The sequence below is a fragment of the Diadema setosum genome, chromosome 14 (genome assembly GCF_964275005.1).
Source record: "Diadema setosum chromosome 14, eeDiaSeto1, whole genome shotgun sequence".
In the NCBI taxonomy this organism is placed as follows: Eukaryota; Metazoa; Echinodermata; class Echinoidea; order Diadematoida; family Diadematidae; genus Diadema; species Diadema setosum.
In genome coordinates this window covers 27,319,811-27,333,242 of record NC_092698.1, presented here as the reverse complement: position 1 = coordinate 27,333,242, position 13,432 = coordinate 27,319,811, and the positions used below count along the sequence as shown (strand labels likewise).

The 13,432-nt window shown below is 38.4% G+C and overlaps 1 protein-coding gene across 1 annotated transcript; it reads left to right on the top strand.

Annotated features, from left to right (window-relative positions):
- The first annotated feature begins 4,148 nt into the window (after positions 1 to 4,148).
- On the top strand, positions 4,149 to 12,250 carry LOC140237486 (ATP synthase F(0) complex subunit C2, mitochondrial-like). The gene is made up of 5 exons (XM_072317412.1): positions 4,149 to 4,215; positions 4,421 to 4,509; positions 5,902 to 5,969; positions 10,145 to 10,232; positions 11,298 to 12,250. Exons 2-5 carry the CDS (start codon positions 4,465 to 4,467, stop codon positions 11,562 to 11,564), a joined length of 468 nt encoding a protein of 155 aa, XP_072173513.1. The 5' UTR covers positions 4,149 to 4,215; positions 4,421 to 4,464; the 3' UTR covers positions 11,565 to 12,250.
- The last annotated feature ends 1,182 nt before the right edge of the window (positions 12,251 to 13,432 follow it).

The following is a 13,432-nucleotide window of genomic DNA, read 5'->3' as shown; positions in this document are numbered from 1 at the left end:
CCAATGTTTCCCCTGTGAGGTTATCCGACCTGGCCATACAACAAACAGAATATAAAATACAAAGATCAGAAGAACGTATGGTGAAAATTATTAGAGAGCATCGCTCGAAAACTAAAAAACTCTAATAGTTACAAACTTTTGATATTCAGATTCCCGCTTCCAAAGTGCTTGCGTAGACGGGTTGTAATCATCTCCGTCGAGACTCGATCTTAGCGTACACGTCGATTACTGCCATCAGCGAGGAGAAATATTGGCTATATATGAACAAAAAGTCATTATTTTGTCCCCAATATGCAATACGGTGTATTATGCAATCTTCCCCAGACACACACAAAATACCCACACACCAAAAATGCCTTTCTCATCGCGCATACGATTTTCAAGCATGTCACAACGCAGCGGTATTGCTTATTGAAGTTCATGACTTTCACCTGATGTATATGGGTTGAACTCAGCTGGTTCAAGGACCCCCCCCCCCCCCCAAAAAAAAAGCAAAATAAAACCAAACAAACCCGATGATGCTTTTGCACACATCGGTGCGATGAACGGACTCTACATTTGCTTCTAAAAAGTGGTACAAAAACAGGGGCCGCTCCTGGCATTCCGTATAAGAGGGGCGCCTTTACAAAATGGGGGCGCTAGCTCCCCCTCCCTATTTTCTCTATCTTAATTCTTTTGTTTTAGCAAAAAATAAGGGGGGGGGGGGTGGGGCGCCCGGTGCGCTCTCCCCTAGATCTGCCACTGCAAAAAGATTATTATTATTTTTCACAATGGCAGACCGAGTATAGTAGCTGTTTGTTGCAGGCGGAATTTTCGTGTGTGTGATCTGTGTGCGCATGTGTTTGTGTGTTGATGTGGGTTTTATTATCTTTATGCCTACATCATTAGGATGGGATTTCTCTTGCAGGGAAGTGCCTCTGCCCAACAATTTCTCTTTCTCTTTCCGTTTTCTCTATATTTCTATATCTCTATCTATCTACATTTATCAACTATCTCAAAGATATAATACAAATCAACAAAGGTGACGCCTATTATAAAAAAATACAATGTAGTAAGTGACTATTTAACAATATTAAATGGTTTTGAGCAACATAATTTGACAGGGGTATAACTTACCAGTAGGCCTATTGACGTCAACTCCGTGTACAAATGAGAATGATCTGTTGAGTCGCACATATACTCTTGAGCACACGTACGGTACATAAGAAGACAAAATGGTAAGTTTCACAAGTCACATTTTTACCTGATATATTATCATTATTATTATTATTATTATTATTATTATTATTATTATTATTATTATTATTATTATTATTATTATTATTATTATTACTATTATTATTATTATTATTATTATTATTGTTATTATTATTATTATTATTATTATTATTATTATTATTATTATTATTATCATTTTGTTATGTGAGCATTTCTTTTTTTTTGGGGGGGGGGAGGGGCTGTGAAGCATGGTTCTGGTGCACTGAACTTGTCGTTTGATTCCCTCCTGTACACAGACAAAATATCCTGACACTTTTAGTGGTTTTGGTTTTTTTTTTTTAGCTGTTTGAGCACCTATCCAAGGGGAAATGGGTTTATGTTCAATACCCCTAAAACTGCAAAATCCATTTAGTTCATTGAAAGAATAGACACTCTCAGATATTGTAATTAACCCCTAACAGCACCTTTGTTCATTATTGTGTGCACATGCTTTCAAGAGAGAGTTGTTGTGTGGTGAGAGCGGTTGAGTGAGCACACTTTAAAGGGGGACTCTAGACAATTTTCATAGTTTCGTATGTGGTGCATAAATCGATATGGTGCCATGTGGGCCTAGATTTGCATTTATTGTGGTCCTTAATACTCTGAAGGAAAAAAAAACAAATTTTAGGCTCACTTACATTCAAGTAATGTAGCGATCATTCTTACCACATTCTATTCTTATTTATTTATTAATTACTTTTTTTTTTACTGTTAAACTGTCGGAGAGCTCCACAGTACCGAAAGATTTGTAGTATCGTTACCCCAAACTCACAACTTTTATGGTATGTGTTTATTCTTTATCTTGGTGAAAGCAGAGACTCACACCTATATGATTAAAAACAACAACAACAACAACAACAAGAGAGAAAGAAAAGTCCGCAAATCATTCTCCGCGTTGAATTCCACATTGCAAATGACTTTCATTCAAACTGGTTACAGTTCTAGTACGTGCCCTTGTAATACTTGGAGTAGAATGTCAAGCATTCGGTTGAGTATAGCCTCTTTCAAGGCGTTGAAATGAAATAACTATTTTCGCAGTGTAAAGTGCAATCACCCATTAATACCGCAGAAGGTTGCAACGCTTACTTGTTTGTTCATTATTTCTTCTGTTTAACATTGACTGCTTTTATCTGGAAATCGGGTAAAAACATATTGAATAACTTAGTCCAAACTTTTTTTTTCTTATTTAACTCCGCATCGCAACCGTTAAATCAAGGCTTATATACAGGAGTATATACAAAAATCAATCTTTCCAATGAAAAAAAAAAAAATCACACACACATAAGATTTACAGACGCAAGCTAATTCTAGGAATGGATGTCCATCATATTCATTCAAGTCTATGAAACTCACTTGACCAAATTACAATATACTCAGAGGATTTTCAACTGGATAGGGAATTCAACAGTCTTTAAAAATTTGTTCTGAGAGGGAAAAGCCATCAATAGCAAAATATATAACATTAAAAAAAAACATGTGGATGAGGTGACATATTCAATGTAATTCCTTTTCTTCCTCATAACTTTCAAGTTTAATTTGAGGCTGATATCAATGTTCTTGAAGCATAAAGAACAGACTTGCCAAGTCCCTTCAGCCTGCACACTATGAGTTTGGCTGCACATTTTCATGAGGTACGCAAATTTTCCTATAAGTCATAGAATTGTTAAGAAGAGAACGTTAAGTGCTGTTCTGTTCTTTGCGAATTCATTTTGATTATTATAGGTAAACTATAATGTATGTATATAGAGATAATGTTAACATGTATGACTTGGGTTGAGTTTCTATTTGGTTGACGTGTATATATTATAGTTTGTATGATAATTAAAAAAAAAGTCTTCCTCGTTTGATACTTATCCAGCCATTTTGTCAGATGGAAAATGAAAACAAAACAAAACAAAACAAACAAAATAAATCCTTGGCATACATGGGAAAGTGCTCGTGTAATAAACACGTTGTCTGGTATATTTTGTTGGTAAGTGCATGTTTTTATCAGTTTATTCTGCAATGTTCTGAATTCTCTCTGTTTGAAATTAAATAATCGGCAAATAATAAAACTTCGACGTATTAAACCTTTGACTTATCATGACGTCCACTGTATACCCTTCCAGAAATGATGATAATAGTGAGAATCATTATTGGTATCCATTGAACTACCACTGAAACATTGACGATATAGGCTTATTAGTGCGTTTTGAATGGAAGCCTGGTATACCATCGTTTTCTGAAGGTTATTTCCATCACACACGATCTATATACGGTGCTGATTGACACTTGTGAATGAAAGGAATTTGAAGAAAAATGAGATTATAAATCAATTTGAAATGCATTTTATAACAATTAAAACGGCGAAGTTAACCGCAGTTGGTATTTATTCAATTCTATACAGTTTATATACTGTACAGTATATTAAAGTGATAGCAGTTATCAAAGAGGGTTTATGTAGGTGGGTTTTTTTTTTTTTGTGACTAACGTTTGCCTGCACATTGTCTTCCATGACTCACCTAATAATAATAAAAAAAGTTACTAAATCGCCAAATCAGAATTTGACTTATAAAAGCTGCGGCGAGTGAATAATATAAACCATGCCGTGTTATATGCACATCAATGAATTTTATTGTTCGCACTTGCAACGCACAATGGATGAGATAAAAAATGCAGTAAAATAAATGCTATAATGCTGCAATCAAAACTAAAAGGGAATATTACACTGTAAAGCTAAAAAGAAAATGATGAAGATCAGATGAAAATTTACTTCTGTGTTGAAAGTGAGTGATATTCACCTATAAACCTGAACCTTGCGATAACCGCAGTTTATCACGTTTGAAGACTAGAAAATAAATTCTTGTTTCCTTGAACGCAAACTAGGCTCGGCCTCTACGTCGGATATCGATATAATGATATCGGCTGGGTAAAGGTCATGCGCATGCGTAGTTATCCAGGAACGCCGGTAGTCCTCAGGTGAGTTTTCCAGAGACCTAGAATAATCCACTAAAATCTTTCCAATCCTGCTGCTAGCATCTATATTTCTTCATGTATTTGTCATAGTCAGAACCTACATATATCAGAGAACACATTCTCTCACATAGTTCATGAAATTGGAGCGATTTTATGATAGCTATTTCCAACGATTTCGTTTTGCATACCTCTTTTCGTCCTTTTCCAGTTTCCACAAGTTCTTGGCCTGTCTGCCGACCAAATACTATCAAAATGTACAGCTGTGCAAGAATCTGTTCGTCTGCTTCACAAGCTCTTGTAAGTATTTTTGTATTCTTTGTTTCAAAATGTAATATTCGTGTAGTGTATTTGCAAATTCTTGTGGTACGTGGAGATTGTCCAAGATGGCACCACACATGCATCCCATCTTCCGAACTAACAGTAACATGTAGTAGGACCTACTTACACTAGCAGGCGTAGGATAGGGCCTGCATGCATCGCATACAGCAGGAGTGAGGCAGTGCACATCGGTCACCACCGCACTCATGGCAAGCGATCGCGAGAAGATTGCGTTCCCTCCTGCAGGAAAGTGACAACACGTCAGGCCGGTGCATGCACTGATGCTGTCGAGTAGAATCAAGACTAGGTTCTATGTGCAAAACATTTAATGCATGTTATAATGAACGGAATCAGTGCTAAATGCGACAATTTGTATTGTGTGCAAACATGATTTTTCGGTACCGATTTTTCAAGGTGATGTTTGATGTGTTCTACTTTCATAGCCATATTTGGTCATGTAGTGCCCCCCCCCCCAAAAAAAAAAAAAAAAACACAAAACACACACACACGATGCAATGCCTATGGGTTTTAAAGGACAAGTTCACCTTCATACACATGTGGGTTGAGTGAATGCAGCAATATTAGTAGAACACATTCATTGTCATCAATGAGAGTTTTAGGAAAATCGGACAATCCGTTCAAAAGTTATGAATTTTTGAAGTTTCTGCTCAGTCACGGCTGGATGAGAAGACTACATAACTTGTGATGTCATATGAGTACAACTATAGAAAGAAAGTATAGAGAAAATTCAAGATATTCTCACTTTTCTCACATAATAAAAAAAAACACTTGACTTCCCTCTTTCAGAAGTCAAGGGAAATAATATTACCCCTAACGTAAGTCAGTAACATGTCGAAGAAATGTGTACTTTATTCAAAAAGCAAATTTATAACACCTCGTGAATGAGTCAAGGAATGAACTTCATATATCACCATGCTGTGACCCCCCCCCCCCCCCCTTTTGCCTTGCCTGACATTTGACACAATTGGCAAATTTCTTATTTTCAATACGTCATCGTGTACAGCATCTTGATTAAAATATTGCATTATTTAATGGATAGACAAAATTGTAGCATGTGGCTGTGACATGCTAAAACCCCTTGTGGACCAGCCTACTGTTAACTTACACGTATTAAAAGATGATTTCAACACGACAGTGTCAGAAGTTTTATCTCTTGAGTAAAGCGAAAATTGCTGGCACCTAGGAAAATGTGGGATTTTCTGTGTTCCATGAAATGAATTGACAAGCTTTGGCTGTGATTCATCAATTTGATTGCATGAATTGTAATGTTAGTGTTGCCTACTCCGAGATGACTTACAAAATATATTGAATTTCTATGCTTTTGTTTGTTGTTTTTTTTTTCCCCTCCAGGTTGCAAGGAATTCAAGAGCAATTGTCAGACCACTAAGTGCAGCCACAAGTAACAACACAGATGCCAGGTAATACCTTATTAGGAGTGTTTTCCTCTTGACCACAGGTGGTGTCTGGTTCTCAATCATCTGTCCAATACAGCCCACCTCCAAACTTGGGGTGGGGGGGGGGGGGGGGGGGAGGGGAGGGGCAGGAGCAGGGGCAGGTGAACAAGAGATCAGATAACTGAGGTAGCTATTTGAAATACCATATGGATTAAATGTTTCTTACAATCTTGTGTATCTTGATGTGGTTTCAGGGAGGGGGTCCCTACCCTTTTGAGTTGTGTAAATTTTCAACCTGATAACACGATACGCTGTCAGTTATAGAACAAGCTAATGAAATTGGAAATTGAAAAATGAAATGAAATTGTGGATATGTGAAATCAAAACAGCCCTGTAAACACAGGATATGGTTTTACTTCAAGACTCAACTGATCTGCAGTCGTATATTGTCGTTTGAGGATTTTAAGTAGAATACATAGATTCATTTAGGTGTTCATATTTGGGGATAAAGTGTATTTCCTTTTGGTGAGGATGATTGCAGGACTACTAGATTTGCAATGTTGATTTTGGTACTCTTAATTATTTAGAGGGTTTTTTTTTCACGTTGGAGGTATGTAAATTGTGGGGTTACTATAGATGATTTGTTAGAAGGTCGTATACAAAGAATTTCTGTCAGTAAATTTTTCAGTAAAGTAATAAAAATGTTACTTCTATTTCTAGGAAAAAATTGATTTTATGACAGAAACGTGCTACACGGTTGAAATATCACATCAGGGCTCGACCTTAGCGGGAGCCCGGGGACCATTGGCTCCCCAGAATCGCTACGGGCTCCCCAGAAATGTATGAAAAAAGCCCGGCTGGCTCCCTAAGTTTTTTTGCCGTAGAGCCTCACGTTTCAAGACAGAATCATAGTTTATGTACACACTCACACTATCGACGAGCGCGAGCGGCCAGGCGCGCGCAGCGAGCCCTGACGCTCGAAGTTATTATCCCTGAAATTGCGATACATGTATAGACTGTGACTACACGCTGAACATGTTTCATTCTCCAGCCGGCCCACGTTGCCCGCATGTGTGTGTGTGTGTGTGTGTGTGTACCCGACGTGTGTGTGTTCGTATCTTCTATTATAGAATAGTGTGCGCACATGCAATTCGCTGCTTGCGTACTGTGTGGACACCGAACGGAACTCCGCGCGCCTGAATCCCTGTCGCCTACGGACCCTGGATGTTTACATCGATCGCCGTGGTATCCCCATGTATGTGTGGCCGGCTGGGGAGCGCGAGTATGATAGCTAAGCTACACACTGTAGCCAGCTGCCACTATAAACAGTACACTATTTCGGTTTTAGTCGGGGTAGAAACGCTCCGTTGTGCAATGTCTGCTTCATTTTCTCTACTTCTTCCGCTTTTCCCTTGCCTCCCAAGTGCGAAATGATTTTTAGAGTGTTGTGTGTCTGTTTTTGTAACGTTATTGCATCATTTTTCTGCAAGGAAGAGGTGAGTTTCTGTTCGTGTATTGTACTATTGATGTGCACTGCAGCATGTGCAGGTGAAAAGCGTTCGAGCTTTCCCGCGAGTATCGTGGAAACTCGATGTATTTCTAGGCCTATTAAAGGAGATCTCATATAACAGAATGCTTATAACAAACTATTTTCCGGTCAAAATGAATTAATTTCCTTTGTTTTGTATCGTTTATTGATGATCCCAAGGTCCAAGGATCTCGTCGCAATACAGAGTTTCCAATGTGTATTAATTTTCGCGTAGCTTTCGGTGCTGCAAACTTGCTAGGGCCTATTAAATCCTACTTACTACTAAACTTATCGTTCTATTTCTGTCGTTTCTCACACCTCGTTTGGTACGATTTCTTCCATTTTATATCACTTTATCCGTTCCCTTTATACTTTGAAATATTTAAACGTAATTCTTTCAAGTGTCTCGCACTGTTATTTCCGTAACGGCGATTTCTCCACTTTGCTGCAATACTTTTTCGAATCGAAGCGACGTGTGTTGTCTTTTCTAAATATTTGTGTTGGTAGGTGTTGATACTTTGTATTTGTTATTTATTTTCCTCGGTTTTTATCTCGAGGGACTGTGCGTGTTTCTTAATGTTGATAGGAAAAGGCTAAAATGATCTGATTGATGTCTGATGGTGATGATGAAAACTATGCTGGTATAAAAAGACGGCTTACTGCATGCTGAGCGTACGTGCCGTTCGTTTTATTTCACTTTCCCTCTTATTTTTCTTTCCCCTTACTCTTCTAAGTTCTTTCCCCTCCAAAGAATGATTAAAAAAAAAGAAATTACATACACCTCACAACAAAAAGATCCACGATCTACCAACCTTCGTAAAGTTAAATATAAATGTTCAATATCAGCAAAGAATAAGGGGAAAGCATAAATTACAATAAATTAGAGCGAAGAGATTGTTATAAATACTAAATACATGAGCGCAGTCTCTTCGGCTCGAAGAAACTTGACACCCACCCCTCTCCCCTTGTGGAAATTTCCACAAAAGCAGGTGCCACACCCAGGTGCGTGCCAGACGAAAGAATGCGCGCACTGGAATAAACAGCGTGTAAATATCCTGGAAATATCGATCGAAGAACCAGCTCATTAGTTGAATTAAAGGAATCATTGCAAAGATGTCGTGATTCTATAGCCTTTCTTTTGGCCCATATAGTAGGAAACATCAAACAGTCGAATATAGTGTACTTAATCGAATATCTTATGTTCCCTGAACAATAAAAAAGGATCGATTAATCAGTCAATTAAAAAGGTAATCACAGAAATACTTAAAAGGTATCATATGCCAAGACAAATTCACTATGAGTAGGTCCAATGAGATGCAGTCATCACCTGCTTAGACAGCAAAATCATGACAATTAATTTCAGTTCATGCTCATCATAACTGCTTATTACTTTTCAAAGTTTTGGCTATCAACATTCGTTCGTAGGTGTTTTTTGTTTGTTTTGTATGTTTTTCCTCGTGAAAAACGTAATGACTTCTTCGTATCGAATGTAAACTGCATGTTTACCGTAAACAAGCCATCAGAGCTCTCAGCTATGGCGCATTCGATCCATCGAACTTGCAGTAACCTCTTAGGCAGGAGCACATGGCGCATTCCTTTAAACTTGAAAGTACAACCACGTGTTTGCACATTGGCGCAACCACACACAGCGCGGCATTTTGCGATCATCGTTATAGCAGACTTTCCGATTCCAGTTAGGGTAAAAGAAATTGGAATACCGGTACTTTCGGAAAATACTGATGTTTAAAATCCAGTAAAATTAAAAAGCCTGAAAACAACGCATGATTATGTTTTATAGTAAACAATAGTTGGAAACAGCGAACAGAGTTTTGCATTCACTGACACAGAAGCTTTCTTGAGAAGATGAAAGCATTCCCCCTCCCCTGCTAGATAGTGGAAGCTTCCATAACCAGCCAAGCAAGTTTCTGGAGGTACATACATGCACTTGTAGTCTTGTACACATGCATTGAGAGAAAGCAATCAATCAACTCTGAACATTGCGTAGTTTGGATTCTTTATCGTGCTGGTGACCAGCTCGATACTTCAGCATGTGTCGTAATGTTATGTTAAAGAGCTTGTAGGCCTTATAAGTCGACGAGTTTAATTCAAAATGGCAAAAAGAGGGAGATGGAAAAAATACAGATTCTGGTGGAAAATACGGATTTTGGAGCTGCTGAGTACGGATTTGTGCTTCCAAAGCTTGGCAGCTCTGCTGATCAATCAACATGTGGCGTTACATAATTGTTTCTAACCCACACCTTGCAGCTAAAAAAAAGAAGAACCGAGAAAGAAAGACGATATGATCAGACCAGGGTAAGAAATTACACAAGGGAATGGGAGAGGGACCACACAAAACACCTACACACACACGCACGCACGTGCGACGCACACACACACACACACACACTGTGTGTTAGAGACTAAGAACAAGGTATCTCAGGCTTGTGTCTGTGGAGAAATGCATGTTATATCTAAATGAAATCTTCTCCACCAGGTTAATACACGCAATAGACCTCTACTGCTGATTGTGACTGAGGGAACCGTGGCTCCCTAAAACTCAATTTGGCTCCCTAAAAAGGTCCCTGAGGAGCCCGGCTGGCTTCCTAGAAAAAAAGTTAAGGTCGAGCCCTGCACATATTCGCGTAATTTCACTGACTGATGTCTTTTGCAGCTCAAAAAGGACACTAGCTTCATACAGTGGAGTGGCAGGACTTAGCAGTGCAACTTCTGTGAAGACTTCAGAGACACTTGTTAGTCAAGTAAGTTAACATTCAGGAGAAGTTCGTAGGCATGTAATACATTTAAATGTGCACCTTATGTATCATCTTTCTTTCTTTACAGTTTTCACCCCTTTTTAGCAATTATTACTAGCACCTCTCTATTTCATTTTAATGAAGGGTGTTGATCTGAGGAAAGCAGACATATGGCTACTATACTGTACCCTAGATATCGGAAACATTTTTGCAGGAGTGTCCTTGCTTACCCAGTGTGTGGCCCTATTTCGATTTATAGATTAAACCAAAGACTGCCTTTCTGTCAATTCATTTGTGATCGGCCGATAGTGTAAGAAACAATTTAGAGAGGACAAAAGTTTCTACCTTCAACCAATCAGGGAAGCCCTCTGAAAGACTGAGATATGGGTGTGCGCCACTCGTGCTCATTTGCTGTAGGCTTCATGTGTTGAAAACCAACACTAATGTATATTTGTAGGACTGTAGCAAGAAAAAAAAAATCATACACACGGTTAAATTTCCATCAATTTTATGTCGGTCAAGATAGTACAATATGAAGTAAAGGCATTTATGGTATTGTTAATACTTCAGATAATTTCATAGGAATATGTACTTTTCGTCAGGTTGTGAAATTTGTGAAATTCTCTTTATATTTTCGTTGTCCATACATGATGTCACAAAATGCTATAGTCTTCTCATCCAGAGATAATGACACCAAAATTTGAGATATTCATGATTTTCCTCAAACTTCAATGTTGTGTTCTACTAATATTGCTGCATTTTTTTTTTTTTCAATTTACTCAGTCTCAATCCACTCTTATACCTGACTTTCATTTTTCTTTAAGTAAATTGTCACATCAATTAAATTGCTCTAGGTATTATTTTCTTGAGGCAAGTTAGACTGAAGATGTTACTGGCCATAAAATCCCATTATGCAAGCATACATATCAAGTTGCTTATGAAAGTATCTCTTGTGTTGTATCATTACAGATTTTTTTTTTTTTTTTTTCTGTGGATAACAAACATCTAAGGATGTGGCTCTGTAGGTGTCCTAAGCATTTGTGTCTTGGTTTTCTTTTTCTTGCCCTGTAGATCGTCAGCCGTGGCTTCCAGACCTCTGTTGCTCAGCGGGATGTGGAAGCTGCCGCCAAGTTCATCGGCGCTGGAGCTGCCACTGTAGGACTGGCTGGATCAGGAGCTGGTATTGGAACTGTCTTCGGCAGCTTGATCATTGGATATGCCCGCAACCCATCTCTGAAGCAACAGCTATTCACATATGCCATCCTGGGATTTGCCCTGTCAGAAGCCATGGGTCTCTTCTGTCTTATGATGGCTTTCCTCATCCTCTTTGCATTGTGAGCAAGGATTTGTGGATAAATTTGTTGTACACAGGTTTCCCACACCCACTTGTTTCATAAATATATAAAGATTTAGAGACCATTCTGTGATTTACTTACACTTTGCTAGTTGGTCTTGTGTGAGAGAGACAGAGTTCTTATGGCTATTCTGAAAGAATGAAGTTGATGTAAATGTATAGGATTGGCTTTAAAACAATTTATAGAATCTTTCTTTTACAGCAAATGTGTTGCTTGAGGCATTGCCTCATAGACCAAATCATATACAGCTGGTAAGCTGTGGATGTGATTACCGACTTTTTGGAATTGAGGGTTTAGCTGGGCTGCTGCCAAGTGATATTTATTATTTGCAATTGCCCATGCTGCAATACTCCAATGAAATCTGTTACATATTGTGACTGCACTTTTGTAGTTTCATTTGTACTTGTCAGTATCAGAGTTACACTGTGTGCATATTGTGTTCAAGTTCAGTCAGGGAGGGGTTGACATACCCAACACAATGGTCCTCTTGATTCATACAGTTCCTTTGTTCCTACATACCCAACCACTTCTGAACCATTACCTTGTACGGCAGCACTGGTCCAGTATGCAGTACTGCCAACATCAGACATCATTATCAGTCTGAGTGTTCAAAAGAAGATATGGCCTCTGGTCATTAAAGTCAAATAAAGAGTGATTATAACTTCAGAACTTGTCATGTTGATAGTTTGTATCTGTTTGTTGTTTGACCCTGGAGGAGGACTCTAATCAAAAGACACACAATGGTGTTGAATAATCTTCAGGAGCGAGTGAACCTGTTCTTGTAACTTTTGATTGGTCTCATTTTGTGGCCACTTTCATATTGCTTTGGTACTTAAATTGCATGTCTGTTATGAAGTGTTTTTTTATGTTTCATGCAACACTTTTCCTGATTTGCCAGCAACTTTTGTCTGCAAATCTGGTAATGTGGCCCACTTTGATGTGTGACTGTGTGTGTGTCTGTGTGTGTTTGTGTGTGTCTGTACGCACTCATGTGAGCGCATGCATGCATGTCTGTTCGTGTTTAGTCAGTACTACTACATGTACTACTACATTGTACTATACATGTACAGTACCGTATAACTAGTACCTATTTTTCCAACGCAAGAGTTGAGGTACTGAGTGTCAGCTGGGCATACAAATAGCTGCTCATACTATCTGTGTGTGGTGTGGTGTGTGTGTGTGTGTGGGGGGGGGGGGGGGTGTGTACAAGATTATGAATGCCATTACTTATCGGCATCAGTCATACGGTCACAGCCATTGTCCTTAAGAATTGAAATTAATACACGTATTGACAATGCATGCTGTTCATCAAACCCTCTACACTTGCAAAACTTCTCTCCTTCAATTGCAAGAGAATCTAATATCAGAAACATGATCAAAATCCTACCGCTGGCATGATAGATATAGGTGACAGTCAAACTTGGTATATGCCACAAAGTCAGTGGAATTGGTGGGCCTGCAAACATAATACCATGTACTAATTTACATTATACGAATAATACACGGGTATGTGTCTGGAGGATTTGTGTGCATAAGTTAATTACATGTCTGACATTAAACCCACTTGCTGTACCTTGTTGGTATTAGACTAGCTTGCATAGTTATCACATTCACCAACATACATACACATTTTTCCTACCAACATACAAAATAACACATATCATCTGTTTTGTAGAATGTGCAAACTTCTGCAAAAAAAAAAAAAAAAAAAAAAACTTTTTTAATAATGTGTCTTGGTTATTACTGAGGCATGGGAAATTTACTGAATGCATGACAAATTTTCTGGGTGCAAGGCTGGCTATTCAATAAAAATGGGATGTACATTTGTATGTGTGTCTGTACACTAGTACA

Coding starts and splice junctions, on each gene's coding strand:
- LOC140237486 (XM_072317412.1), top strand. CDS start 4,465: ATGTACAGCTGTGCAAGAATCTGTTCGTCTGCTTCACAAGCTCTT. Junction 5,970..10,144: donor AGTAACAACACAGATGCCAG/GTAATACCTTAT, acceptor TGTCTTTTGCAG/CTCAAAAAGGACACTAGCTT. Junction 10,233..11,297: donor CAGAGACACTTGTTAGTCAA/GTAAGTTAACAT, acceptor CTTGCCCTGTAG/ATCGTCAGCCGTGGCTTCCA.